At 47.1% G+C, this 24,932-nt stretch overlaps 2 protein-coding genes across 2 annotated transcripts; one reads left to right on the plus strand and one right to left on the minus strand.

Moving 5' to 3' along the window:
- Positions 1 to 1,941: 1,941 nt before the first annotated feature.
- LOC128415495 (uncharacterized) lies at positions 1,942 to 12,077 on the minus strand. Its single transcript, XM_053391735.1, has 3 exons — positions 12,006 to 12,077; positions 9,449 to 9,555; positions 1,942 to 6,095 (listed from the first exon to the last, which is right to left on the minus strand). Exons 1-3 carry the CDS (start codon positions 12,075 to 12,077, stop codon positions 4,757 to 4,759), a joined length of 1,518 nt encoding a protein of 505 aa, XP_053247710.1. The 3' UTR covers positions 1,942 to 4,756.
- Positions 12,078 to 20,467: 8,390 nt separating this feature from the next.
- On the plus strand, positions 20,468 to 24,679 carry LOC128416708 (omwaprin-c-like). Its single transcript, XM_053394766.1, has 4 exons — positions 20,468 to 20,562; positions 22,521 to 22,658; positions 22,948 to 23,079; positions 24,593 to 24,679. The coding sequence occupies exons 1-3, from the start codon at positions 20,478 to 20,480 to the stop codon at positions 23,076 to 23,078; spliced, it is 354 nt and encodes a 117-aa protein (XP_053250741.1). The 5' UTR covers positions 20,468 to 20,477; the 3' UTR covers position 23,079; positions 24,593 to 24,679.
- The last annotated feature ends 253 nt before the right edge of the window (positions 24,680 to 24,932 follow it).

Consider the following 24,932-nt stretch of genomic DNA (forward strand, 5'->3'; position numbering starts at 1 on the left):
CCACCTCATGAGAAGACTCAACTCCCTGGAAAAGACCCTGATGTTGGGAAAGATGGAGGGCACAAGGAGAAGGGGACGGCAGAGGACGAGATGGTTGGGCAGTGTTCTCAAAGCTACCAGCATGTGTTTGACCAAACTGCAGGAGGCAGTGGAAGACAGGAGTGCCTGGCGTGCTCTGGTCCAGGGGGTCACGAAGAGTCGGACATGACTAAACGACTAAACAACAACAAGAGTTGGAAGGGATGCAAAGAGTCATCTGGTCCAATGCAGGAGTCATGGCTTAACAGGATCACAACTTTAATATAGTTTGAAAAACCCAAGCAGTGTACAAAGGGGGGGAAATGAATAAACACATAGTAACAATATGTAAAAGCAGCATAAAAATACAACCACACAGCTACAAAGTGACCCGTAATATCTATGTCTGACCAATAGCGCTATTCTGAAATGGTTTGGGCGAATTATTATCAGGGCCTCTTTTCAGCCAGAACTCAGTGAGTTCCTCTCAGGTAGGTGCCATTGCCATTCTGAGAAAATGAGGGAGGTGTTCATGGTGAGTTCTGACACCTCTATTTCTAGAAAAATAGCAATTCTTCTTCTTCTTCTTCTTCTTCTTCTTCTTCTTCTTCTTCTTCTTCTTCTTCTTCTTCTTCTTCTTCTTCTCCTCCTCCTCCTCCTCCTCTTTGCAAACCACCCTGTACCTCAAGTCTCAGGACAGTTCACAGGATAAAGTCACAATATAAAAACACAAAATGAGCTTCCAGGTGAGGTGGGAACAGAGCTGAACTGTGTCTGGGGCTGACAAGCCTCACACCCCTAAGAACATAAGAAGAGTCGAGGGGCCACTAGGGGCGCATCAGAAGATGGCTGACAATAACATCTCTCTGACCCACACGAGGTGATTTGGAGGCTGTGATGGGAGTAAATAGCCTCCCTACCCCCCCAGGATTGTGGGGTGGGACTGCCCTTGCCTGCTGTGCCCTATACCACCCCCGAATTTGTGGGGATGGGGGCACTAGGCAGAATGCCCTCCTGTGGGATCTCGGCGCTCCTGGACGCCGTCTCTGATCCGTGCCACTAGCTGCAAGAACTTCAAAAGAAACAATTAGGAGGAAGCGAATGCACATATTTCAAGGAAGGAGGGGGAGTAAAGACTGCTAACAGAAGAGATCTCTGATAAACAAGATGAGTCGGAGGAACAAGAATTAACCAGATGAAGATACACCAAGACTCGGTATGGCAAAAGGACTGGATGGGGGAGGGGAAAAAAAACTTTCCTTTCTTTCCTCTATGTGATTAAACAAGAATCCCCCCCCCTCACAAGTCAGAAATGTCGTTTGAAGGACTTAAGCTGTGGATTTATGTCTGTGTGAAGATAAATTTTCTAACCAAAGCATGCTTTAAGAAGAGCGTGGAATGTATAAGGGCTTTGGAATGACGCAGTTAAAAATACCGTCGCCATATTGGGAAGTTCTGTCGGAGGACTTAAGTCTGGGAGGAGAAATAGAGAAATAGAGCTGTTTATATATTGTGGGTGAAACTCCTCAGAGGGACTTAAGAACGACAGTTCTGTGATTAATGATGGAAAGAGCGATGTTATCTATGAAGGTGCTGATATATGGAAACCATCTTGATTTGAGGATTGGACGAACGGAAAAATTCACACAGGATTATTATTGGTGTTTTTCGGCTTAAGGAGATTATCAGATGATAAAGAAAAAAGAGAAAATATACGAACAAGATGAGATGTGGAAACAGCAAGATAAGACTGGATAGAATTATGAACTTTGTTTGGACTGATTTGGACATTAACGCAGTAGCAAGAAGATGATCAGAATCCCCCTTTGGATCTTGAAATATGGGTCCCCCCAACAAAAATTTAAAATTCGGCTTTGTAATTCGGAATTTATGTGATGTGATTTAATTTGATTTGATTGGTCGGTTAATAAAAAATATTTAAAAAAAAAAGAATATAAGAAGAGTCTGCTGGATCAGGCCAATGCACCATCTCATACCCTCCAACATTCCTCAGATGAAAATAGGGACGTTTCTCACTCCACCACAACTGACCCTCCTTGACCCCTCATCCCCTCACAAAATACTTCCTACCAGAAGAAGGGCGAGTGCCGCCATCACCAGTCTAGCTTGGTGATTTACTGGATACTCACTTATAGCAGCTTCAAGGCAGCCACTTGCTCCAGGAGCCAAACTGAGCCTTCTTGAGTCTCTGCCCTCAGGCAACTTTGCCCAAGGTCTGAAGGTGGACCCTCCATGGCCTCCCACCTGCTGCCCCCTCTGGGCTCTTGGACCAGGGACTGTGGGAAGCACTCGGTTCCTCAGGTACTGCAGAAGGCACCTTTCCAGGCTAATAATAATAATAATAATAATAATAATAATAATAATAATAATAAGTCTTCTAAATAATAATAGTCATGATGATGATGGAATCTAGATAGATTGCCTCTTGCACTGGAGGTCTCACCAAGGTCAAGGCTGCCTTGATTTCTAATCGGCAGTGTATGTGTGTGCAGAAAAAGATAAAAAATCAAAGTCCGCTTTGGAAAGCAACTCCCCTGGAGGAAGGGTATTTCCCAAGGTGACCGCAGAGCAAACCAAACTGAGTAAACGGCAGGAGGAGAAAGGGTGACGCCAAGGAGGTGGGATTGATTCCTATAGGTGCCAGCTGCGAAAGGTGGAAGGGACTCCCCAGAGGTCATCTAGCTCATCCCTCTGCAAGGCAGGAATCATAGCTATTAAATCCTAGAATAACTGACAGGGAAAGGACCCCGAGGGTCATCTAGTTCATAGGGTGTTGCTTAGGGAATGCTATTCAGCCCCGTGGAACCTTCAATGTGGGGTTCCGCAGGGCTCAATCCTGTCCCCCACATTAACAACAACAACAACAACAACATAGATGCTTAACATCTATGTGAAACCTCTAAGTGGGATTATCTGGAGGTTTGGAGTCTGCTGTGAGCAATATGCTGATGACACTCAGCTCTGTTTCTCCTTTACACCTGCAGGTGAGGCAGTGGAAGTTCTGGATCAGTGTCTTGCCTCAATAACGGAGCCAACAAACTGAAGCTCAACCCAGATAGGACAGAGGCCCTGTTAGTGAGTGGTTCCCTAGAACAGATGACTGGGAGGTGCCTGTTCTTGATGGGGTTACGCTTCCCCTGAAGGAGCAGGTTCATAGCCTGGGGGTCCTCCTGGATCCTTTGCTGTCGCTTGTGGCTCAGGTGGCCTCAGTGGCCAAGAGTGCCTTCCATCAGCTTTGGCTGGTGGCCCAGCTACGCCCCTATCTGGACAGAGACAGTCTAACCCCTGTTGTCTATGCTCTGGTAATCCCAAGGTTAGATTACTGCAATGCGTTCTACGTGGGGCTGCCTCTGAAGACAGTGTGGAAACTTCAGCTAGCGCAGAATTCAGCGGCCAGGTTGCTCACCAGGGCAAGACGGTTTGAGCCTATTGCACCAATCCTGGTCCCACTGCTCTGGCTGCCAATTAGTTTTCAGGCCCAATTAAAAGTCCAATTTTGACCTATAAAGCTTTAAACAGCTTAGGACCACAATACCTCAAGGACTATTTCTATATGAACCTACCCGGACCCTGAGATCATCTTCTGAGGCCCTTCTTTGTGTGCCTCCTCTTTCAGCGGTCCAGAGGGTGGCGACACAAGAACGGGCCTTTTCTTTTCTTTTTGTGTATAATTTCTATTAAATTTTCTGTTTTACAATTTAGAATATTCATTTAAACAACCTGAAAATGTCAATGACTTCCCTTGTTCTCTTTCCACGGTTCATTTTGCATATCATAAATTCCTTCATATTTTACATAAACTAAACCATTCAGTAATCCATTATTACATTCATCAAAACTTGTTTGCACTGTTGAATTTATCTTAATGCTGCCAACATTTTCAAGTGTACACAAGGCAAGAATCACAGTTATAAGAACATGGGGTGGTACAATAGGATGGGATGCCACGGGTCATGTAGCCCAAACCGCTGCAAGGCAAGAATCTCCAATAAAAGGATGGTCTCCCTGACCCCCTAGCAGGGGTGTGGGGGTGTGGGAGGAGGTACCCCAAAGGGCTACAGCAGCTGACTCCATTCCGCAAAAGGGCAAAATAAAATCCTCGTTTACTTGGCCCATAGCTAAACCCTGGAACTCACAGCTGCAGGAGGTAGTTTTGGCCACCAGCTTGGACGGCTTTAAAGGAGAGGTCGATAAATTAAAGGAGGAGAAGAGGGATGAGGACGGCTCTCAGCCATTATAGCTCTGTTTCTTGAATATCCCATTGGAGGTTTCCAAGCAGAGGTTAGGTGGCCATCTGTCCTGGAGGCTCAGGTGGAGATGCCTGTCTCGCAGGAGGTTGGGCTGGATGGCCCTCGGGTCCCTTTCCCCCTTCCCCACCACTCGGCTCCCAGAATGAGGCCACTCTCGTCTCCACGACCCAAGCCCTCAAGCACTTTCGCAGCTGCTTGGCCGGCGACAGCAGGAGGGGCGAAAGGGGCGCCACTCTCGAATTCGAATCCTTTTCGGGCTCTGCAATTCCTGCTCAACCGAAGGCTGCTCTTGAGTTCGAATCCTGCTTGCAATGCCCAAAGAGCCTCCCGCTCTCACGTTCCCATCCTGCTTGCCTTGTGTAAAGCGCTTCCTTGACTCCGAATCCTGCAGCCCTTTGAAAGGCCCGCGCGCGCTCCTCCCGCGAAGATCCGAGTTGGAGAGCCACTCCTCTCCTATCCGACGGAACTCACCGCCACCTCTCCAGGATGGCGAAGAGCAGAAAGACCACCAGCAGCGGCAGGAAGAAGACCAACAGGCTGAGCGTCTCGGCGGCCAGCAGCCCCAGCAGCACCAACCGGTAGAGCCAGCGGCTGCGCCGCTCCAGCCGCTCCAGCGCCTGCACCATCCCGAGCGGGTAGCGCAGGCAGGGCAGGGCGCCGTGCTCGGGGCGGCTGGCGCGGAAGCGCATCTGGAAGCGGTGCTCCAGGCGGCCCCAGGCGCCGGGCCGGCGTTCGGGCAAGGGTTCGAATTCCGCGCGCCCGGCCGCCGATTCTTGCGGCGACTCGAGCAAGAGCATCTCTTCCTGCAGCTTCCGGATCTCCCACTCCATCACCGGCGTCTTCTGGCGGCACAGCGGGCAGCGCGCGCGGCCGATTTCGGCGGCGCCCGACGCCTCCAGGACTGCGCCCAGGCAGCGCGCACACAGCTCGTGGCCGCAGTTCAGGCGCGACGGGCGGTGGACGTCGCCGTCGTAAAACTCTGTGCAGATCGGGCACTCCGCATCCTCCTCTCCGTCGGGGGACGCGCTGGGCAGCGCCGAAGGAGGCTCGTTCTCGCCCGTTCCTGCCGCGCCATTCGCATCCTCTGGTCCACCGGGCGCCGGGAGAATGCAGTCGAACTCTCCTTCAGACGCAGACGCCGCCCGCTCGGGCTCAAGCGCGTCCCCGAGGAGCCCTGGGGACTTTCTGGACGCGCCATCCTCCTCGTCGCCGCTCGTCGCCGCGTCTTCGGGCACCACCCGGTCTCCTTTCCCTGTTGTCGAGGCGACAGAGGCTTCATCTTCCCCCAGCGCTCCCTCCTGGGCCTGGCAAAGGGTGCCGGTGCCCCGCGGGCCGCCCTCTCCTTCCTCCGGTGCGGCGAACCCCTCCGAACCGCTGGGGCTGGTGCTCGAAATCTCCGCGGGCGAACAAGGCCTGGGGCCCGCGACTCTGCCGCTCCAGGCCAGGCTTCGCTTCGTTTGGCGCCGCCGAGGCTCCGGGTTCGAGGGCAGAGAGCTGCGCCAGGCGGCCCCTGGCGATCCTCGGGGGCCGGTTCGGGGGTCCGCGCACCCCACCGGTGGGTGCGGCTGAGCGTCTCGGAGTTCTCCGGCGTCTTTTTGCCCGTAGAGCGGTGAGCGCTTTCGCCTGCCAAATAATACGAGGACAGATTCTCGACGGACCGGTTTGGCGACTCGCAAGGCGGCTGTTTCCGTATCTGGAGACAGGCGCGACCTGCTCCACAGAAGAGGCCTTCCAGGTGGGCGGCTGCTCAACCGAAGCCACCCACGAATCTTTCGACGGAACGACCTGGCGCCCTTGGGCTGTTGACTTGTTTTTGACGGAGGAAGAAGAGGTCGATCCGAGGACGGAGTCCCGAGGATGAAAATGTGGTTCTCTCTGCCCCCAAAGCCACTTCATGGTTCGAGGAGAAATGTCCTAAATCGTAGAAGTGGAGGAGAGGAGAGGAGAGTGGGAAAGGATCCTTCAGATATAAAAGCACAGAGTGGGACAATAGAATGGGATCCCGAAAGTCATCTAGCCAAAACCCCCAGTGGGGCAAGAATCAGAGAGATAAAAACACAGAAGGGGAGAGTTGGAAGGGGCTCCCAAGGGTCATCTAGTCCAACCTGCTGTAAAGCAGGAATCAGAGCTATAACCTCCTAGAAGGGAACCCTAATGGTCATCTAGTCCAACCCCCCTGCCCATAGGAGTTCCTCGGTTGGCTCAAACCACCAACCTTCTGCTTAACAGCCAGACACCCTTAGTCATTGTGGCACTTTCAGGCAAGGTGAAATAATAATAATGTTGTTATTGTTTTGTTGTTTAGTCATTTAGTCGTGTCCGCCTCTTCGTGACCCCCTGGACCAGAGCACGCCAGGCACTCCTGTCTTGCACTGTCTCTCGCAGTTTGGTCAAACTCATGCTGGTAGCTTCAAGAACACTGTCCCACCATCTCGTCCTCTGCTGTCCCCTTCTCCTTGTGCCCTCCACCTTTCCCAACATCAGGGTCTTTTCCAGGGAGTCTTTTCTTCTCATGAGGTGGCCAAAGTCTTGGAGCCTCAGCTTCAGGATCTGTCCTTCCAGTGAGCACTCAGGGCTGATTTCCTTCAGAATGGATTGGTTTGATCTTCTTGCAGTCCATGGGACTCTCAAGAGTCTCCTCCAGCACCAGAATTCAAAAGCATTAATTCTTTGCCAATCAGCCTTCTTTATGGTCCAGCTCTCACTTCCATACATCATTACTGGGGTTAGCTTGAACCATATGGACCTTTGTTGGCAAGGTGATGTCTCTGCTTTTTAAGATGCTGTCTAGGTTTGTCATTGCTTTTCTTCCAAGAAGCAGGCGTCCTTTAATTTTGTGACTGCTGTCACTATCTTAGAATTACAATTCTATCATTCTGGGGTCACTAGGATGTAAGTTTGAATTGTTTATTGCACAGATGGATCCCTTTACAGAGTTAACACTTGATGATCTTATTGGACATTTAATAGAATGTGTAGAGAGAGAATAGCAATCTCCAATAAGGAGTTCAAGACATTGTAACTCAAGCTATGGGTCCCAATTGAAAGAAGGTGGGGCAAGGCTCAACCCAGAAAAGTCAATTGCTTTAATTGCAACAAGGAAGGACATGTGTCAAAGTTTTGTAGAACCCCCAAAGCATGGAAATCTTCAGAGAGTAAACAACCAAACCAGAACACATGAATCTCACTGCAACCAGTAGTGATGAGAAATCAGACAGATGGTTGACAAATTTGGGGTGGCCACTTCACCGTTCATAAGCAATCTAGAGTTAGGGTTGAACTCTAGATTGCTTATGAACCAGGTAGAGGGGAAAAAAACACGTCCCAAAAGTGATCCTTGGGGGAATCCACTTTCTTCACCCCTCCATTGGGGGAACTGTCCATTTATTCCTACTCTCTGTGGAGATACATTTCCACAGCTACTAACTCTACATGTGACCTTTCACACAGGGTTGTTGTGAAGATCCTAGGGGAGAATAATATGAGTAATTTCGTAATAATATGAGTAATTAATGAGTAATTTCGTTGTCCCTGAGAGGGGGCAATGACAATAAAGATATTATTATTATTATTATTATTAAGAATGATGAACATGAACAAAGAGCTGAACTGAAGCCACTTCCTCTTCACTTAGTTCAGCCTCCAAGTGGCTTCACTCACCTACAAAGTATTCTTAACCCTGCTTAAGTACTTGCAGTCACTCTAAGCACTGAAACTTGCCATCACATTTCGTGACTAAGGAATAGGCATTGCACAGAGCCATCTAGTGGATGCCTCTGAAAACTCACAGCATTCCTTCTGCAGAATCAAACTGAACTTACTCTGCATAATTGTGGCAGCAGTTGGCTTCCGTGAGCTTTATCGGGGCAGGAAATTTTCATCTGCTTCTCAGAACTTTGCCTAATTAGACCCAGCACTAACATATCCCCCAATTGTACTTGTGGAAGACTCTGGAAGGTGGTTTTGAGGGGGTGGGGGAGATATTCAATGAATTGATTAAACAATTACAGGTATGACTTTTCCTACAAGGACAGAACGTCTTCGTCAGCTTTAACTCTCTCTCTCTCTCTCTCTCTCTCTCTCTCTCTCTCTCTCTCTCTCTCTCTCTCTCTCTCTCTGGTGGAGACCCAGGATCATTGTCCCTTCCTGCATGGTGTCTAATGATCTAGAGGTTAAGGCACATCTTCAAATCACTATGCCAAAAACAAAAAACCAAAGAGGCTCTTCTCTTCTCTCATTCCAATAAAGAATAGTCATCCCATCCCACTTGGTCTCCTTCTTTTTTCATATATAATAATATTTATTAAAATTTTAAAAATACAACAACGAAAGAAAGAAAAAAAAGCAACAACAAAACATCAAAAAAATAAAAACAATCAAACAACAAAACAGAAAATACAGAAAAATACAATAAACCTTATTATCTTAACTTAGCTTCATTAGCTTGTTTCTTTGACCTCCTCACACCTCCCTTTTTTTGTGTTCTGCTTCAATTAGCTATTTCAGCAAGTTCTTTCCATCTTTCCCCAATTTATAACCATTAATTTATCTCAACATAATATAATTTTACTTTTCCTCATTTCCTCCAACAATCTATTTAACTTAAGTCCTTTATGGTATTTATGCAAAAGTCACATAACTTCATTCCAGCCTCCTACTGCATTTCCTCAATTTTGCTATATTTCTGTAAATAAGCTTTACATTTCTTCCAGTCTTCTTCCACCCACTCTTCTCCCTGGTCACGGATTCTGCCCGTCATTTTGGCCATTTCCATAAAGTCCATCACCTTCATCTGCCATTCTTCCCGGGTGGGTAGATCTTGTGTCTTCCAATGTTTTGCAATCAGTATTCTTGCTGCTGTTGTGGCATACATAAAGAAAGTTCTGTCCTTCTTAGACACCAATTGGCCAACCATGCCCAAGAGGAAGGCCTATGGTTTCTTCAGAAAGGTATATTTAAATACCTTTTTTATTTCATTATAGATCATTTCCCAGAAGGTCTTGATCTTTGGGCATGTCCACCAAAGGTGAAAGAATGTACCTTCAGACTCTTTACATTTCCAGCATTTATTATCGGGCAAATGGTAAATTTTTGCAAGCTTGACTGGTGTCATGTACCACCTGTAAATCATTTTCATTTTATTCTCTCTTAAGGCCCACTTGGTCTCCTTCTTGAGGGTTTTCCCCTTCTCCTCTGAAACCAGCTCCTGCCTTTTGCCATACTGCTGCTCCCAGGTGGAGAGGGAAGGGTCTGAGAGTGGGGGCCACTTTCAAGAGGAAATTACTCAATGAAGTCAGGGTGTCCTTTTGGCATCGTGCAGTTAAGGCTGCAATTCTGCACACATATGATTGATCAAACATCATCATCATCATAATCACCATTTATTATTTATACCCCACCCATCTGGCTGGGTTTCCCCAGCTACTCTGAGCGGCTCCCAACCAAATATTAAAAGCACGATAAAACATCAAACATTAACAACTTCCCTAAACATCGGTTTGATCAAACCTTCCACATCCCTCAAAGTGGCTTCTGAAAATCATGATGGCACCCATTGCCACTGAAAATGGCAATTAATCAGGTTGCATGCCACCCCAACCTCCAAGCAGTGAAAGAGTCCAGGGCTACCAGTCGCTTACCCAGGCACTGGTTTCCTTGGAACAGTGGAAACTTTGGTGTCTTTATGATATATCCATTTACACTTCCCAGCTGGCAAGACCCATTTCAGGAAATGGCTCCCAGGCAGACCAAGGCAGGCAAGCCTGGGATCTTCTGACTGGTGGAATGATTTCTGCTCCCACCAAATCCTTCTGCCACCCCGTCTGGCCTGCTCAGCTTTCCAGGACTCCCAGGGGGGGCAACATAAGGCTGGGATGACAGGCCACTGGATCACTCCCCACTCCCAAATTATTCTCCAAGGCAGTGCTGGGGGCTGCCTCAGGTCAGTGTTGAGATTTCCATTCCACCTTAAGGAGCAGACGTGTGGAACTGTTGCACGTCACATGTCTGTTTACATTCCAGCACAGCCTGCTGGGAACTTCCGTTGTGTGTATAGCTTATGCTTTTCCCTGTCTCTCTGAGAAGACGGAAAGAGAGTGACGACATGTTTCTTTGTCCATAGCTGTATTGTAGTATGCTTCCACAAGCCTCACGCCTATTTTGTGTGCGTAGTTCACTTTGCTGATAGTGTGCCCTGGCTCTGAAGCCCAGGTCGCTGATTTACATCGGAGCAGAGGCCGATGGGTCTTCGCAGCGGGATGGCTGGAAGGAGACAGCCAAGCTGGGGCTAGCCAGCTGGCCTTGTGGCCCTCTGCACGTCTACAGTCAGGTCTTGTAGAAACACTTACAGCTCCAATGCAGCAGCTTGTTCCAGTGAGCCAAACTGAGCCTTCTGAAGTCTCTGCCCCCAGGCAACTTCTTCTAAACTCTGCTGCCTTGAAAGGGCCAACCCTCTCAGCTGAAGGTGGACTCTCCATGGCCTCCCAGCCATTGCAACCCCCTGTGCTGGTTGCTGGGTGATTTGGGAGCCATCCAAAGTGGGCTTTGCGCAAGCCCCGCCCTATTTCTCAAGCTCGCCAATACATGTATCACATCAGGTGCTGGACAGGTGGGTATGGCTTGCCCCAAATGGAATTGTGGACCAAACGTGGAAGGCTGGTGGGGCAAGATTGGCAGGTGGGCTGAAGTTTCCTCAAACCTGCCCCATTGGGACAACAAAGTTGGGGACAACGCTGGAGAAGGAAGCAGGAAACACACACACACACACACACACACAGTCTAGCATGCAGATGAGTCAATGCCTTTATTGTGCAAAAGAAAAAGAGGATGCCAGATGCAGCAAACTTTGCTCAACCACCAGAAACCTGACAAGCTGGTGGAAAGCCAAGGTCTCCTATCACGGTGCCTTGATTGCCATATTTGGAGAGGTCAGCAGGTCTTCAAATGATACAGGCTAAGCTCCACTCATTATTTCTGATCTTCCGGTCCAGCCAAGGTCTTCTGTGGCAGAGAAGCTGAAGGGAAGAAGACTAAGAGGGTCACAATGGACAGCTGCAGCTTCCATACACAAGCTCTATTACTAAAGTCCTTTGAGCCATTGCAAGTGCTCTCCACTTCACATGATGAGTGGGCAGGGAGAATCATCCCCTCGTCTTCTCTAAGGTGGCCAGTAGCAGAGTCAACCACTTGGGGTGTGTGGATTCTGGTGGCAGATGCATCAGGCCTGGCAGGCAAAAAACCAGAGGAGCAGGGCAGCTCCTGCAGTCTGTTGCGTACCCTTGTGGGTTGCTCATTCACCAACTCTCATCATGCCTGCATCAAGACTGCAACTCCACCTTCCTGTGGCCAAACTACAGTGTGGCAACATTTCACTATTTCATATATTAGATAGATATTGAGGGCCATCTACAACACCTCCAAATATATACATTAAACAGAAGAAATTCGGGAAAGAAGGAAAGGCCACCAAATATTCTGAGCTCTGATTCAGGCTAGGGATCCTCTCCAGGTGTATGTGTCTGAAAGGGTATGTGAAAGGTCATGCATTTAAGTTCTGAGTAGCAAAGCATAGACAGATTTACAAAGGAAAGGCTACCGGATATTGTGAGCTCTGAGACTCCAAAAGCTTCCACAAACCCCAGTCATTTTGGCTCCTGCATTAAAGAAAAAGTCTGTCCCACTGCACTCCACTCTCCACCAAATTCAAAATCATCTCACCTTAGACAGGATTAGTGCAATCTCGTGGGCAACTGCCGCAGCACTTCTGAACACCGGGGCAGGACCAGTCATCTTTACACCGTACAATGCAGATTCCCACACCTGAATTCTGGGGGCATCTCCCAGGCTTCTCTGCAAAAGAACAAAACTCCTGGTGACCCCTGGGCTCCCTTCCAACCTGAAAGTTCTAGGGTTCTGTGGCTGAGAGATGCCTTTTGGCCAGAGAGACCCTCCCTGTGGCATTGCAATGGAGTTCTCATCCCAGCAATCCTGTTGTCTTCAGAGGTCTGCCTGGAACTCCCCCCAAACAAGACATCCCAATGACACAACCACCCGCTTCTCCTTTGCTGTTATCTTGAGAAGGAGAAAGGAAGGCATTTGTCGATGGGTAGACAATGCTGGAGATCTTGCTAGAAGCCGATGTTCCTGCCAGCACCTTGGAGGAAGAACTGCCTTGGGAGGAAGAGAAGAAAGTTCTTACCTGGCTTCTGGCTGGAGGCAGGTGCCAGTTGACCACAGAGAGCGAGGAGCCCCACAAGGAGGAGAAGGCCACCACAACGCATGATGGACAGGCTTTGTCTGCTGCCCAGCTGACTTCTTGATCTCAGGAAGCAGGTTATATAGGGAACTCCTGAAGCAGGAGGGACAGAGGAGGGGACTGTAAGTGGGACAGAGGGGACATTCTTTTCTTTCCAACAAGCTTTTGCAACAAACCGTTGATAAGAAGCTAAAGTCGTTTTGTGACCTGCAGGCATTACTGGATTCTAGGAAGTGCAGCAGGAAGTGCAAGTTGCCCTTTGTCATCTCCCTGGTAAAAATCCCCCATAATTGAGATTCTTTGGCCTTAGGACATATCTCTTCTCCCAGGCCTTTTAAGACATTTGTGGTACAGATGGCAGTTAGACATGTCTATGCATTTAATTACTAGCTTCCTTTTTCATTTTCAGTTCTGTGCTGTGTATTATGCTTTGCTGGGCTAGTTTTCTTGCACTGTTATTTTATTGATTGATTGATTGATTGATTGATTGGTTTTCACATATTACATTACAATACAGATGTGCCAAAGCCAAAGCCAACACCATTTCCTCCCCATCCCCCATACATTTACGTTTATATTTCTTCAATCCATCATATTATTCTTTTCTCCTTCCTCCCACTTCCCTCCACCCCCACTCGATTTCCTCCACATTATACAATTTACAATTTACAATAATTTACAATTTAAATAATCCTTGAATTCTATAATCCTCTCAAATCATCTATATATTCTTATTATCTTTCATTACTAAATTTTCTTCCATCCAGTACTTCACATTTTAATCTAGGCATATTAGCGTATCTTTTTTTGAGCAATATTTTGCCATATATTCATCAAAACATTTCCACTCCTTTTTTAATTTTTGATTTGACTGATTTCTTATTACAGCAGTTAATTTTGCCAAATTATATATTCATTTAGTTTACAAATCCATTCCTCCTTTGTGGGTATGGTTTGTGACTTCCACGTAGCAGCAATCACTATTCTAGCAGCTGTACTTGCACATGGAAAAATCCCCCCCCCCGGTGGTATCTCTTCATCTATCAATCCAAGGAGATATGACTCTGGTTTATCTGTTATTGATATTTTCAACATCTTCTTTAGTTCTTCATGTACTACTATCCAAAATTTCTTAATTTCCTCCCACCTCCACCACATATGTATTATTGTTCCTATTTCTCCACCACGTCTCCAACAGAGGTTGGATTTCAAATTATATATCTTTGCCAACTTAACTGGTGTTAAGTACCACCTATAGAACATCTTTACAAAATTTTCTTTAATTGTATATGAGGCAGTAAATCGTATATCCTCTTGCCAGAGTTTCTCCCATTGCTCTAGATAGATAGTATGTCCAAGATCCTGAGACCTTGAACTGTTATTTATGCACGTTTTAAAAACAGGCTTTGCCTGCTGTCCAGACCACAGGCTCACTTATATCTCAGAAAACAGGTTCTATGGGGAATTCCTTGAGCAGGAGGTGAAGGAAGGAGGGACAGAGGTAAGGGCAGCAAGTGGGACAGAGTGGACATTCTTTTCTTTGAACCAGGTATAACAACCAATGATCAAGGAGTAAGCCATAGCACTTCTTGTGACCTTGCTGCAGGGATTTCCGGTCCCTAGGAAGGAAGTGAAAATTTCCCCTTGTCATCTCCCTGGTAAAGCAACAACAACCCATCACTGAGACTCTTGGGTCTTAGGACATTTCTGTGCTCCCAGACCTTTTAAGACCTTTGTTGTACGGGTGGAGATTAGACCTTTTTATAGCATTTTATTACTAGCTTTCTGAAATATACTCAGAGTCCTGTAGTGATTTCATGCTCTTTATTGCAGCTTGTAAAACAGTGATTGAATTGCCGCCCAAACCTCAGGCTTTTATATACATTATTTACACAATGAGTCCCGTCTGATTGGCTGATTCTGCGTCCCTCCTGGAGCCTGATTGGTCTTTTCCTGCAGGCCAATCAGTTGTTGCATTCTAGGATCCTACCAGCCTAATAGGTGGATTAACTTCCTCCTGGAGCCTGATTGGTCTTTTCCTGCAGGCCAATCAGTTGTTGCATTCTAGGATCCTACCTGCCTATTGTTCTAGGATCCAAGCTTAGTACGCAACACTTTCCTTTTTCATTTTCAGTTCTGTGCTGCATATTATGTTTTACTGTGACGAGGGGAGGAAGACTTTGTGCTTCTCCCACCTGCCTTGCTCCACCCTCAGCCCAAGGAGCCTTTCATGGAATCATAGAATCATAGAACTGTAGAGTTAGAAGGGAGCCAGGGGTCCTCTAGTCCACCCCTTCTTGCAATGCAGGAATCTTAGCTAAACCATCCATGACTTTCCCTGACCCTGACTTTAGGAGCAGCAGAAGCGGCTGGGAAGAGAGAAGAGGCATTCAGGGATAGAACAATAATTTTATAAGTCTTGTGTCTTTGCTTGCCAATTTGTATTGTGTTATTTTATGTGCTGTGACATGCTGTTGCTATTATTGATTATAGTTTAGAAATTATTTGCTGTAATTGTTAAGAGTGAATTCCTGCTTAATTATTATTTGCTGATATTTAATTTTATTGTGTATCATTATGTTTCAATTGATTATTGAATGTTATTTTAATTTTAATATAAGTGGTTTATTTTAAAGTTATGTTTATATTATGACATTTTTATATTGGATCAGATTGTTATAAGGTGTGTAATCATTGTTGTTTCTTCAGCTTGTAAACCCCCTTTTGCAGTGTACAGTGATATAGAAAGGCAGTATTCAAATCCATAGAACCATAGAATTTTAGACTGGGACGGGATCTAAAGGTTACCCAGTCCAACCCCCTGCAGTGCAGGAATCTCAGCTAAAGATGGCCATCCAACTTCTGCTTAGAAAAACCCACCTCCCAAAGGAGACTGTTCCACTATCAAACAACCTTAGAAAGTTCTTCCTGACATTTATTCAGAATCTCCTTTCTTGTAACTTGAAGCTGTCGGTTCAAGTCCTACCCTCCAGAGCAGGAGAAAACAAGCTTGCTCTGTCTTCCATGTGATATTTGGAGATGGCTATTATATCTTCTCTCATTCTCCTCATTTCCAGGCTAAATATACCCAGCTCCCTCAACCATTCCTCATAAGGCTTGGTTTCCAGACCCTTGCAGAGGAGGTTGCCCTCCTCTGCACATGTTACAGCTTGTCTGTATCCTTCTTGAATTGGACACAGTATTCCAGATGTTTGTCTGACCAATGCAGAATAGAGTGGAACTATTACTTCCCTTAATCTGGACACCAGATTTCTCTTGATGAAGCACAGAATAGCATTAACTTTTTTTTTTTTTTTGCTGCTGCTGGATCACGCTGTTGACTCATGTTAAGCTTGTGGTTTATTAAGACCCCCTGGATCCTTTTCACATGTACTGCTAGTAAGCCAGGTGTCCCCCATCTTATATTTGGGCATCTGGTTCTTCCTGCCTAAGTGCAGAACCTGACATTGGTCTCTATTGAAATTCAAATTAAAAGTGAAATGAAATGAAACATTTAAGCACATTTTTATATTGTTGTGACCCACCCTTCATCATAAGGTCCCTGGTAGGGTAACAACAACAACAAGTACAACAACCGTAGCAGCCCTTTCTTCATTTACCTGTTTACTCTCACTTTAAGCTAGCAGATCATGGATCTCTCTGCAATTTTGGCAAAAGCTGCTAATACTTGATTAAAACCCAAAGATCAGGGATGCGATTCTTTTCCAGCTGGTTACGCTGCCAGGGACCTTATGATGAAGGGCAGGTCGCAACAATTTTAAAATGTGCTTAAATAGCAGTTCAAGAAAACTTGCACAGGGAAGCATAATACACAGCACAGAACTGGAAAAGAAAGAGAAAAGCCAGCCATCAGATGCATAAGGTAAAGGTAAAGGGACCCCTGACCATTAGGTCCAGTCGTGGCCGACTCTGGGGTTGCGGCGCTCATCTCGCTTTATTGGCCGAGGGAGCAGACGTACAGCTTCCGGGTCATGTAGCCAGCAGGACTAAGCCACTTCTGGAGAACCAGAGCAGCGCACGGAAATGCCGTTTCCCTTCCCGCCAGAGTGGTACCTATTTATCTACTTGCACTTTGACGTGCTTTCAAACTGCTAGGTTGGCAGGAGCAGGGACCGAGCAATGGGAGCTCACACCGTCACGGGGATTCGAACCGCCGACCTTCTGGTCGGCAGGTCCTAGGCTCTGTGGTTTAACCCACAGTGCCACCCACATCCCATTATCAGATGCATAGACAGGTCTAATCAGCACCTGTACAACAAATGTCTTAAAAGGCCTGGGGGAACAGAAATGTCCTTAGGCCAAAGAATCTCAATTATGGGGATTTTTACAAGGGAGATGACAGGGGCAATTTTCACTTCTACCCTGCTGCCCTTCCTAGAGTCCAGTAATGCATGCAGGTCACAAAAAGCCTTAGCTTCTTTGTTGGAAAGAAAAGAATGTCCCCTCTGTCCCACTTACAGTCCCCTCCTCTGGCCCTCCTGCTTCAGGAGTTCCCTATATAACCTGCTTCCTGAGATCAAGAAGTCAGCTGGGCAGCAGACAAAGCCTGTCCATCATGCGTTGTGGTGGCCTTCTCCTCCTTGTGGGGCTCCTCGCTCTCTGTGGTCAACTGGCACCTGCCTCCAGCCAGAAGCCAGGTAAGAACTTTCTTCTCTTCCTCCCAAGGCAGATCTTCCTCCAAGGTGCTGGCAGGAACATCGGCTTCTAGCAAGATCTCCAGCATTGTCTACCCATCGACAAATGCCTTCCTTTCTCCTTCTCAAGATAACAGCAAAGGAGAAGTGGGTGGTTGTGTCATTGGGATGTCTTGTTTTTGGAGAGTACCAGGCAGACCTCTGAAGGCAACAGTGCCCACTTGAGGATTTCTGGGATCTTCTGAGTTCCAGACACAAGTGAACTCCACTGCAATGCCACAGGGAGGGTCTCTCTGGCCAAAAGGCATCTCTCAGCCACAGAACCCTAGAACTTTCAGGTTGGAAGGGAGCCCAGGGGTCACCAGGAGTTTTGTTCTTTTGCAGAGAAGCCTGGACGATGCCCCCGGAATCCAGGTGTGGGAATCTGCATTGCACGGTGTAGAGATGACTGGTCCTGCCCCGGTGTTCAGAAGTGCTGCGGTGGATGCCCACGAGATTGCCGTAACCCTGTTTTAAGGTGAGATGGTTTTTAATTTGGTGGAGGGTGGGGTGCTGTGGCACAGACTTTTCTTTAATTCAGGAACCAGACTGACTGGAGTTTGTGGAAGGTTTTGTAGTCTCAGAGCTCAAAATATCCAGTAACCTTTCCTCTGTAAATCTGTCTATGCTTTGCTACCCACAGTTTAAATGCATGACCTTTCACATACCCTTTCAATCACATAAGTTTGGAGAGGATCCCATAACTTGGCAGAGAGACAGAGACAGAAAAGCCAAAATAGAGGACAAACTTCGTCCTATTGAACCAATACATGATGTAACATTTTACATTGAAATAAGGTAGGATCCTTTATTATACAGGATGGGTGGGAACCCTAGCAGTGAAGGGCTCTTCCGATGGCTCAAAGAACTTTAGGACTGAGCTTGTGTGTGGAAGCTGCAGCTGTCCATTGTGACCCTTTCGGTCTTCTTCCCTTCAGCTTCTCTGCCGCAGAAGACCTTGGCTGGACCGGATGACCAGAAACAATGAGTGGAGCTTAGCCTGTATCATATGAAGACCTGCTGACCTCTCCTAAAGTGACCACCAAGGCACCACAGTCTGAGACCTTGGCTTTCCACAAGCTTGTCAGGTTTCTGCTGGTTGAGCAAACTTTGCTCCACCCGGCACCCTCTTTTCACTTTTGCACAATAAAGGCATTGACTCATCTGCATGCTAGACTGTGTGTGTGTGTGTGTGTGTGTTTTCCTTGCTTCCTTCTCCAGCGTTGTCCCCAACTTTGTTGTCCCAATAGGGGAGGGTTGAGGAACCTTCAGCCCACCTGCCAATCTTGCCCCACCAGCCTTCCACGTTTGGTCCTCAATGCCATTTGGGGCAAGCCATACCCACCTGTCCAACACCTGATGTGATACACGTATGGGCGGCCTTGAGAAATAGGGTGGGGCCATCACAGAGCCCACTTTGGACAGCTCCCAAATCACCCAGCAGCCAGTTTGCTGTCCGGAGCCACTGACACACTGCCAAGTGCAGAACAGCACCAAGCAGAATTGCACTCCCTTAACATCAGCCGATGCAAAGGGAGAGGGATCCTGCTTAGCCCTGGGTTCAAGTTCACAAGCCCAGTACTAAGCAGAATTATTCTCCTTCCCCAATCAGCTGATGGCAAGGGAAAGTGACCCTGCTGAGTGTTGGCCCATCAGAGAAATCCTTGCAGAGGAGCTCCAGAGCCCAGTGAGGACCCAGAATCTGAGTCAGGGTCTCCAGAGGCTCCTGCTATGGAGTTCAACGAGGCGCAGGGCTCTGAGCTTGTCTCTGCAGACTGGGAGATCACTGAGCCAGATCCTGACAGACAGGATCCTATGGAGCAACTTCTCATGGCAAAGCAGGATGGGTGTCTTCCCCTTAGGAACCAAGTGCTTCCCACAGTCCCTCACTGGTCCTACAGCACAGGGTGGGATGTCATGGAGGGTCCAGGTGAGAGGCGCGGCCCTTTATTAGGGGGCAGAGCTTGGGAGAAGTTGCCAGGGGGCAGAGACTTCGGAAGGCTCAAGTTTGGCTCACTGGAGGAAGCTGCTGCCTTGGAGCTGTCAGTATTTCTAACATCACCACTTATGGACTCATTGTTAAAACTGTGTTCATGTAAGACAATCTTACTCGGCCATGAGTGATCGCCAAAAAAGAAGAAGACCTGAGGGAGCCCCCAGCACTGCTTTGGAGAATCATTTGGGAATGGGGAGAGATCCAGTGACCTGTCATCCCAGCCTTATGTTGCCTCTCCCTTCTAGTCCTGGGAAGCTGAGCAGGCCAGACGGGGTGGCAGAAGGATTTGGTGGGAGCAGACATCATGCCACCAGTCAGAAGATCCCAGGCCTGCCTGCCTTGGTCTGCCTGGGGAGTCCTCATCTCCAACATCCATCTCCCCTTCTATAGCTCTGCCTCCACTACAGACCCTCCTGTCTGGGTCAAGAGGGAACACCCTCGCCCCTTGAGGATAAAAATGGCATGGGTCAATTATTTTATGTTTTCATCCTTTACAAAATAACTTTATGTTCTGCCAAACCATTTCAGATTAGTCCTTGGTCAAATATAGATATTACTGGTCACTTTTTAGCAGCAAAGCTGTATTGTTCTCTTTCCACATGTTTTTATGATGCATTTTTGTGCTATTTATGCTCATTTTCACTGCTTGGGGCTTTTAAAATATTATGAGCAGCTTGCTAACCCTTGGCTGGCACCCCTAAGCTCCTGCCACCCACTCCTTTGGGGTGGAGAAGCATCTTCAGTTTGCCCCTGAGTTTTGCCATGGTCCAAGCAGCCTTCAGGGACCCAGGCTGAGCCTTTCAGGGGGCTTTGGGAGGGCAGAAGAACCTCTCCCACTGGAGCTCCACCGTAGAATCACAGAATTGTAGAGGCAGAAGGGATCTCGAGGGTCATCCAGTCCAAGCCACTGCAATGCAGGAATCCCCTTGCCTCCCTCTCTGCTGCCAGTGCAACGGGGAATAGCATGGAAGGGCATCCTGGCTTGCAGAATAGCAGCCCCAAATCCCCTTCTCCCTTGGGAGGTGGCACCCTCCTCACTCTGGCACCGCTGTGGAAAGGCTGCCCACAGCTTTTCAGCCGTTGGGACGGTTTGTTACAAAACCTGGTGAAATAAGATCCACTCTGTCCTGCTCACCACCTTCCTGGGCGTGTTGTGGTTCTGCAATCCCCTGATGCTTCTGGGAGATATATATATATAGCAAATCCAGGCTGGGTGGTGGACTGCCCTCTTAGCCTGTCGCACCATGAGGTCTGCTGGCTTAGTGCTTCTTGTGGGTCTCCTCGCCCTCTGGACTGAGCTGACACCCACCTCTGGTCAGAGGCCAGCAGGTAAGAGATTGGGTGAAGGCAGGTGGTATGTGTTGTGAAGAGGGAGCCTAGACAGGGTTAATGGAGCCAGAGGGACTGCAGAAAACTCACTTCCTGGTCCCTGGTAAAACTGCCAGGCATGTTCTTTGTCAAGGAAGCAGCAGAATGGGTGACTGGACTAAGAAGGCCAGGAATTGTTTGGAGAAGCCAATTAGTCCAAACCAGAGATGATGACATTTAACTATGAGGAAGATGAAACAAGAAATTTTTTGAAGGAAATAAAAATAGATGTAAAAGTAAGAAATGTAATCAAGTACTTGGGAATAAATATAACAAGAAATTAAAATATTTTGAACAGGCATAGGCAAAGTCCGGCCCTTTAGATGTTTGGGACTACAATTCCCATCACCCCTGACCACTGGTCCTGTTAGCTAGGGATGATGGGAATTGTAGTTTCAAACATCTGGAGGGCCAGACTTTGCCTATGCCTGATTTAGAACAAGAAAATTTTAACAAATTAAAGAAAGAAGTTAAGGAAAAGCTAGAGGAATATGAGAAAATTAAGCTTTCATTGTTTTGAAGAATAGAGATTATTAAAATGAAAATTTTGTCTAGACTATTTTGTTATTTAGAATGTTACCAGTTAAGATATCAGAGACAGAGATAAAGGGTTGCAAAGCATGATGAATAAATTTTGTAATCGGGATAAGAAACCTTGAATTTATAAAAGAAGATTGTATAAAAGATTGGATTAAAGCTGACCGAAAGTCCAGGGGTAGCATTATTATCAATTGACGATGGGGTGGGAGGTTCACAGGCTGTGAAGGACTTGCTCACAAATGTATTGGAAGCTGCACAGATTATTATAGGTAGGAAGTGGAAGGGGCAAGCAGAATATAAAATGGAAGAATGGTACAAAGAGGTATGGGATACAGGGGTACCTCGGGTTACAGACACTTCAGGTTATAGATTCCACTAACCCAGAAATAGTCCCTCGGGTTAAGAACTTTGCTTCAGGATGAGAACAGAAATCGCGCAGTGGTAGCAGCAGGCCCAATTAGCTAAAGTGGTGCTTCAGGTTAAGAACAGTTTCAGGTTAAGAACAGATCTCCGGAACGAATTAAGTTCTTAACCCGAGGTACCACTGTATAGCTCAATGTGGTGCCTTCCATAGTTCCAGTTACAGATAGGTAGCCGTGCTGTACCTATCTAACTTAGTTGGTCTTTAAGGTGCTACTGGAAGGAAAAATTTTTTTTGTTTTGACTATGGCAGACCAACACGGCTACCTATCTGTCACTGTATAGCTATTAATGATAAATTAGCATGGGCCATTAAGGTAAGACGGGGAATATGCAGGAGAAATGATTTTGAGGAGATATGGAGGGTGTTTGTACAATTTGTGCTGTTAAAACGGAAAAGGGGTCAAACCACCGCAAGAAATCTTGGGAAATTGGATAGTTACAATGAAATGGTCTCAAGGGGGTTGGGTGCACAATGTTTATTTATGATTATTACTTGTCCTCCCAAAAAAGAAAATTTTAAAAGGGGCTCTTGCGGGGGAGGGAGGACCAAGAAGTAAAGGGTTTGGAAACAAAACGTTATGAGGAATGGTGGAGGGAGTTGGGTCTGCTTAGCCTGGAGAAGGGACAACTGAGAGGAGGTAGGAGAGCTATCTTCAAATACTTGAAGGGCCACCACATGGAAGATGGAGCAATCTTGTTTCCTGCTGCTCCAAAAGACAGGACTTGTTCTGCTCCTGAGCTGCTGAGAGTGCAGGGACCACCCTACAGCAGGGGTAGGGAGCTATTGGGAAGTCTAGTTTTGTGTGACACCTCGGACCCCTGAGCAGAACAGAGGCCACCTTAGGAATCCTGGGCTCCTCGGGCTACTGGATGCAAAGGAGCCCCATCCCACATGAAGAGAGAGAGCCTCTCTGGCCAAAGACATCTCTCAACCTTGGAATTCTGCTCTGTTGCAGGGAAGCCTGGGCAATGTCCTGGGGGTCGGCCAGGTATGGCTGGACCCTGCGTGGTGCGGTGTAAGGATGACTGGTCATGCCCTGGAGCTCAGAAGTGCTGCGGGAGTTGCCCACGAGCTTGTGCCAGTCCTGTCAGAGGTGAGACCATTTATTCTGTGGAGGGTGGGGTGGGATAGGAAGCTCCTCTTCTTCGTGAACCAAAGCCATTGTGACTTATGAAGAATTGCAGAATCTCTATACTCAGAAGTGCTTACCTGAATTCTGGCTGGAGGCAGGAGGCAGTTGAGGCAAGGAGCCCCACAAGGAGAAGAAGGCCACCATAACGCATGATGGACAAGCTTTGTCTGCTGCCTAGACCATCAGGTGACTAGAACTTTCAGGTTGGAAAGGGAGCCCAAGAGTCAGTGAGGGCTTTGCTCTTTTGCAGGGAAGCCTGGACGATGCCCCCCGAATCGAGGTGTGGGAATCTGCATTGCACGGTGTAGAGATGACTGGTCCTGCCCCGGTGTTCAGAAGTGCTGCGGTGGATGCCCACGAGATTGCCGTTTTCCTGTCTAAGGTGAGATGGTTTTGAATTTGGTGGATGGTAGGGTGTAGTGGGACAGACTTTTTCTTTAATGCAGGAGCCAGAATGACTGGGGTTTGTGGAAGATCTTAGTGCCTTAAAACCCGAAGTATCTGGTAGGCTTTCCTTCTTTCCTCAATTGCTGGATTGAATGAACTAATGCTTCTGTTTAATGTATGTATTTAGATGTATTGTGGATGACTGCCAATATCTACCTAATATATAAAATGATGAAATGTTGCCACACTGCAGTTTGTCCACAGGCAGGTGGTGTTGCAAACTACAGAAGGTTGCTGAGATGTGGCAGTTGGGCAACCCAGACAGGCCTGGCAACAGACTGAAGCAGCTGCCTTGCTCCTCTGGCTCCTCTGCCTGCCATCTTATGCAGAAATGACTTGTAGTTTTAATATTTTGTTGGAAGCAGCCCAGAGTGGCTGGGGAAACCCAGCCAGATGGGTGGGGTATAAATTATTATTATTATTATTATTATTATTATTATTATTATTATTATTAATTTCAAAGCAATCCATTGCAATCTACTGCAGCCTAACCGGACGGCCCTTCTGAATTGCTCACACAAACATGCACACACACTTGAATTTGTAAATCTGTCTATGCTTTGCTACCCACAACTTAAATGCATGACCTTTCACATACCCTTTCAAACACATACCTTTGGAGAGGATCCCTAACTTGGCAGAGAGAGAGAGAGAGAGAGAGAGAGAGAGAGAGAGAGAGAGAAGAAGAAGAAGAAGAAGAAGAAGAAGAAGAAGAAGAAGAAGAAGAAGAAGAAGAAGAAATAATACAGGGCAAAGTGTGCCCTATTGAATCAATACATGATGTAACATTTAACATCAAAATATGGAAGGATCCTTTATTATACAGGATGGGTGGAAACCCTAGCAGTGTGTGGGAATGCTGTGGATAGTAGGAGAGGATAGCTTGACTAAATATTATCACGCTACTGAGTCAGGAGCAGAATACATTCCCCGGTATATAGCAGAAAGCTAGTTGGTAGATTCATTTGAATCTCTTTACTTAAGCAATCCAACCTGGCTTGTCCAGATTGGGTTTGATCCTGGTAAAGTCCCCTTTAATCCCTCTTAAAAAGAATAAAGACACAACAGTCTTCTTTCAAAAGTAACGATAAGAAGTTTGGTTACATTCAGTTCACAGTGGGTTCCCTGAAGGAAGGCTTTAGCGTCTGGTTACAGAAAAAAGTGTGGCTTACATCCTTTGTGAGGATGACCCCATGTGCTGCTGGCTGAGAGCCCGTAGACAGCAAAATATATCAAGGGAACAGCATCAAGAGAAAGATGGCTGCATGGCCAGCCTTCTTATGGGGTCTCTCAGGGTCATGCTCATCTACCTGGTCACATGCAGGGGGAGGATGCTCCAGACCAGGTGTGACAGGAAGTCCTCCTGGCTGGACCAACATTCTCCTGCATGTCCCTTCTAGGCAAACAGGAAATGTTGTACTTGACTGCTTATGTTACATCTCACACAGTGAAGGGCTCTTGCAATGGCCAAAAGGACTTCAGTATTGAGCTTGTGTGTGGAAGCTGCAGCTGTCCATCGTGACCCTCTTGGTCTTCTTCCCTTCAGTTTCTCTGCCGCAGAAGACCTTGGACGGACCGGATGACCAGAAACAAGGAATGGAGCTTAGCCTGTATCATCTGAAGACCTGCTGACCTCTCCGAATGTGACCATCAAGGCACCACGATCTGAGACCTTGGCTTTCTACCAACTTGTCAGGTTTCTGGTGGTTGAGCAAAGTTTGCTGCATCTGGCATCCTCTTTTTCTTTTGCACAATAAAGGCATTGACTCATCTGCATGCTAGACTGTG

This window comes from Podarcis raffonei, chromosome 6, assembly GCF_027172205.1.
Source record: "Podarcis raffonei isolate rPodRaf1 chromosome 6, rPodRaf1.pri, whole genome shotgun sequence".
Classification (NCBI taxonomy): Eukaryota; Metazoa; Chordata; class Lepidosauria; order Squamata; family Lacertidae; genus Podarcis; species Podarcis raffonei.

Coding starts and splice junctions, on each gene's coding strand:
- LOC128415495 (XM_053391735.1), bottom strand. CDS start 12,077: ATGACTGGTCCTGCCCCGGTGTTCAGAAGTGCTGCGGCAGTTGCCCAC. Junction 9,556..12,005: donor TTGCACTAATCCTGTCTAAG/GTGAGATGATTT, acceptor TCCTCTTGAAAG/TGGCCCCCACTCTCAGACCC. Junction 6,096..9,448: donor ACCCTCAAGAAGGAGACCAA/GTGGGCCTTAAG, acceptor GTCAAAAACAAG/TCAACAGCCCAAGGGCGCCA.
- LOC128416708 (XM_053394766.1), top strand. CDS start 20,478: ATGAGGTCTGCTGGCTTAGTGCTTCTTGTGGGTCTCCTCGCCCTCTGG. Junction 20,563..22,520: donor CTCTGGTCAGAGGCCAGCAG/GTAAGAGATTGG, acceptor GCTCTGTTGCAG/GGAAGCCTGGGCAATGTCCT. Junction 22,659..22,947: donor TTGTGCCAGTCCTGTCAGAG/GTGAGACCATTT, acceptor GCTCTTTTGCAG/GGAAGCCTGGACGATGCCCC.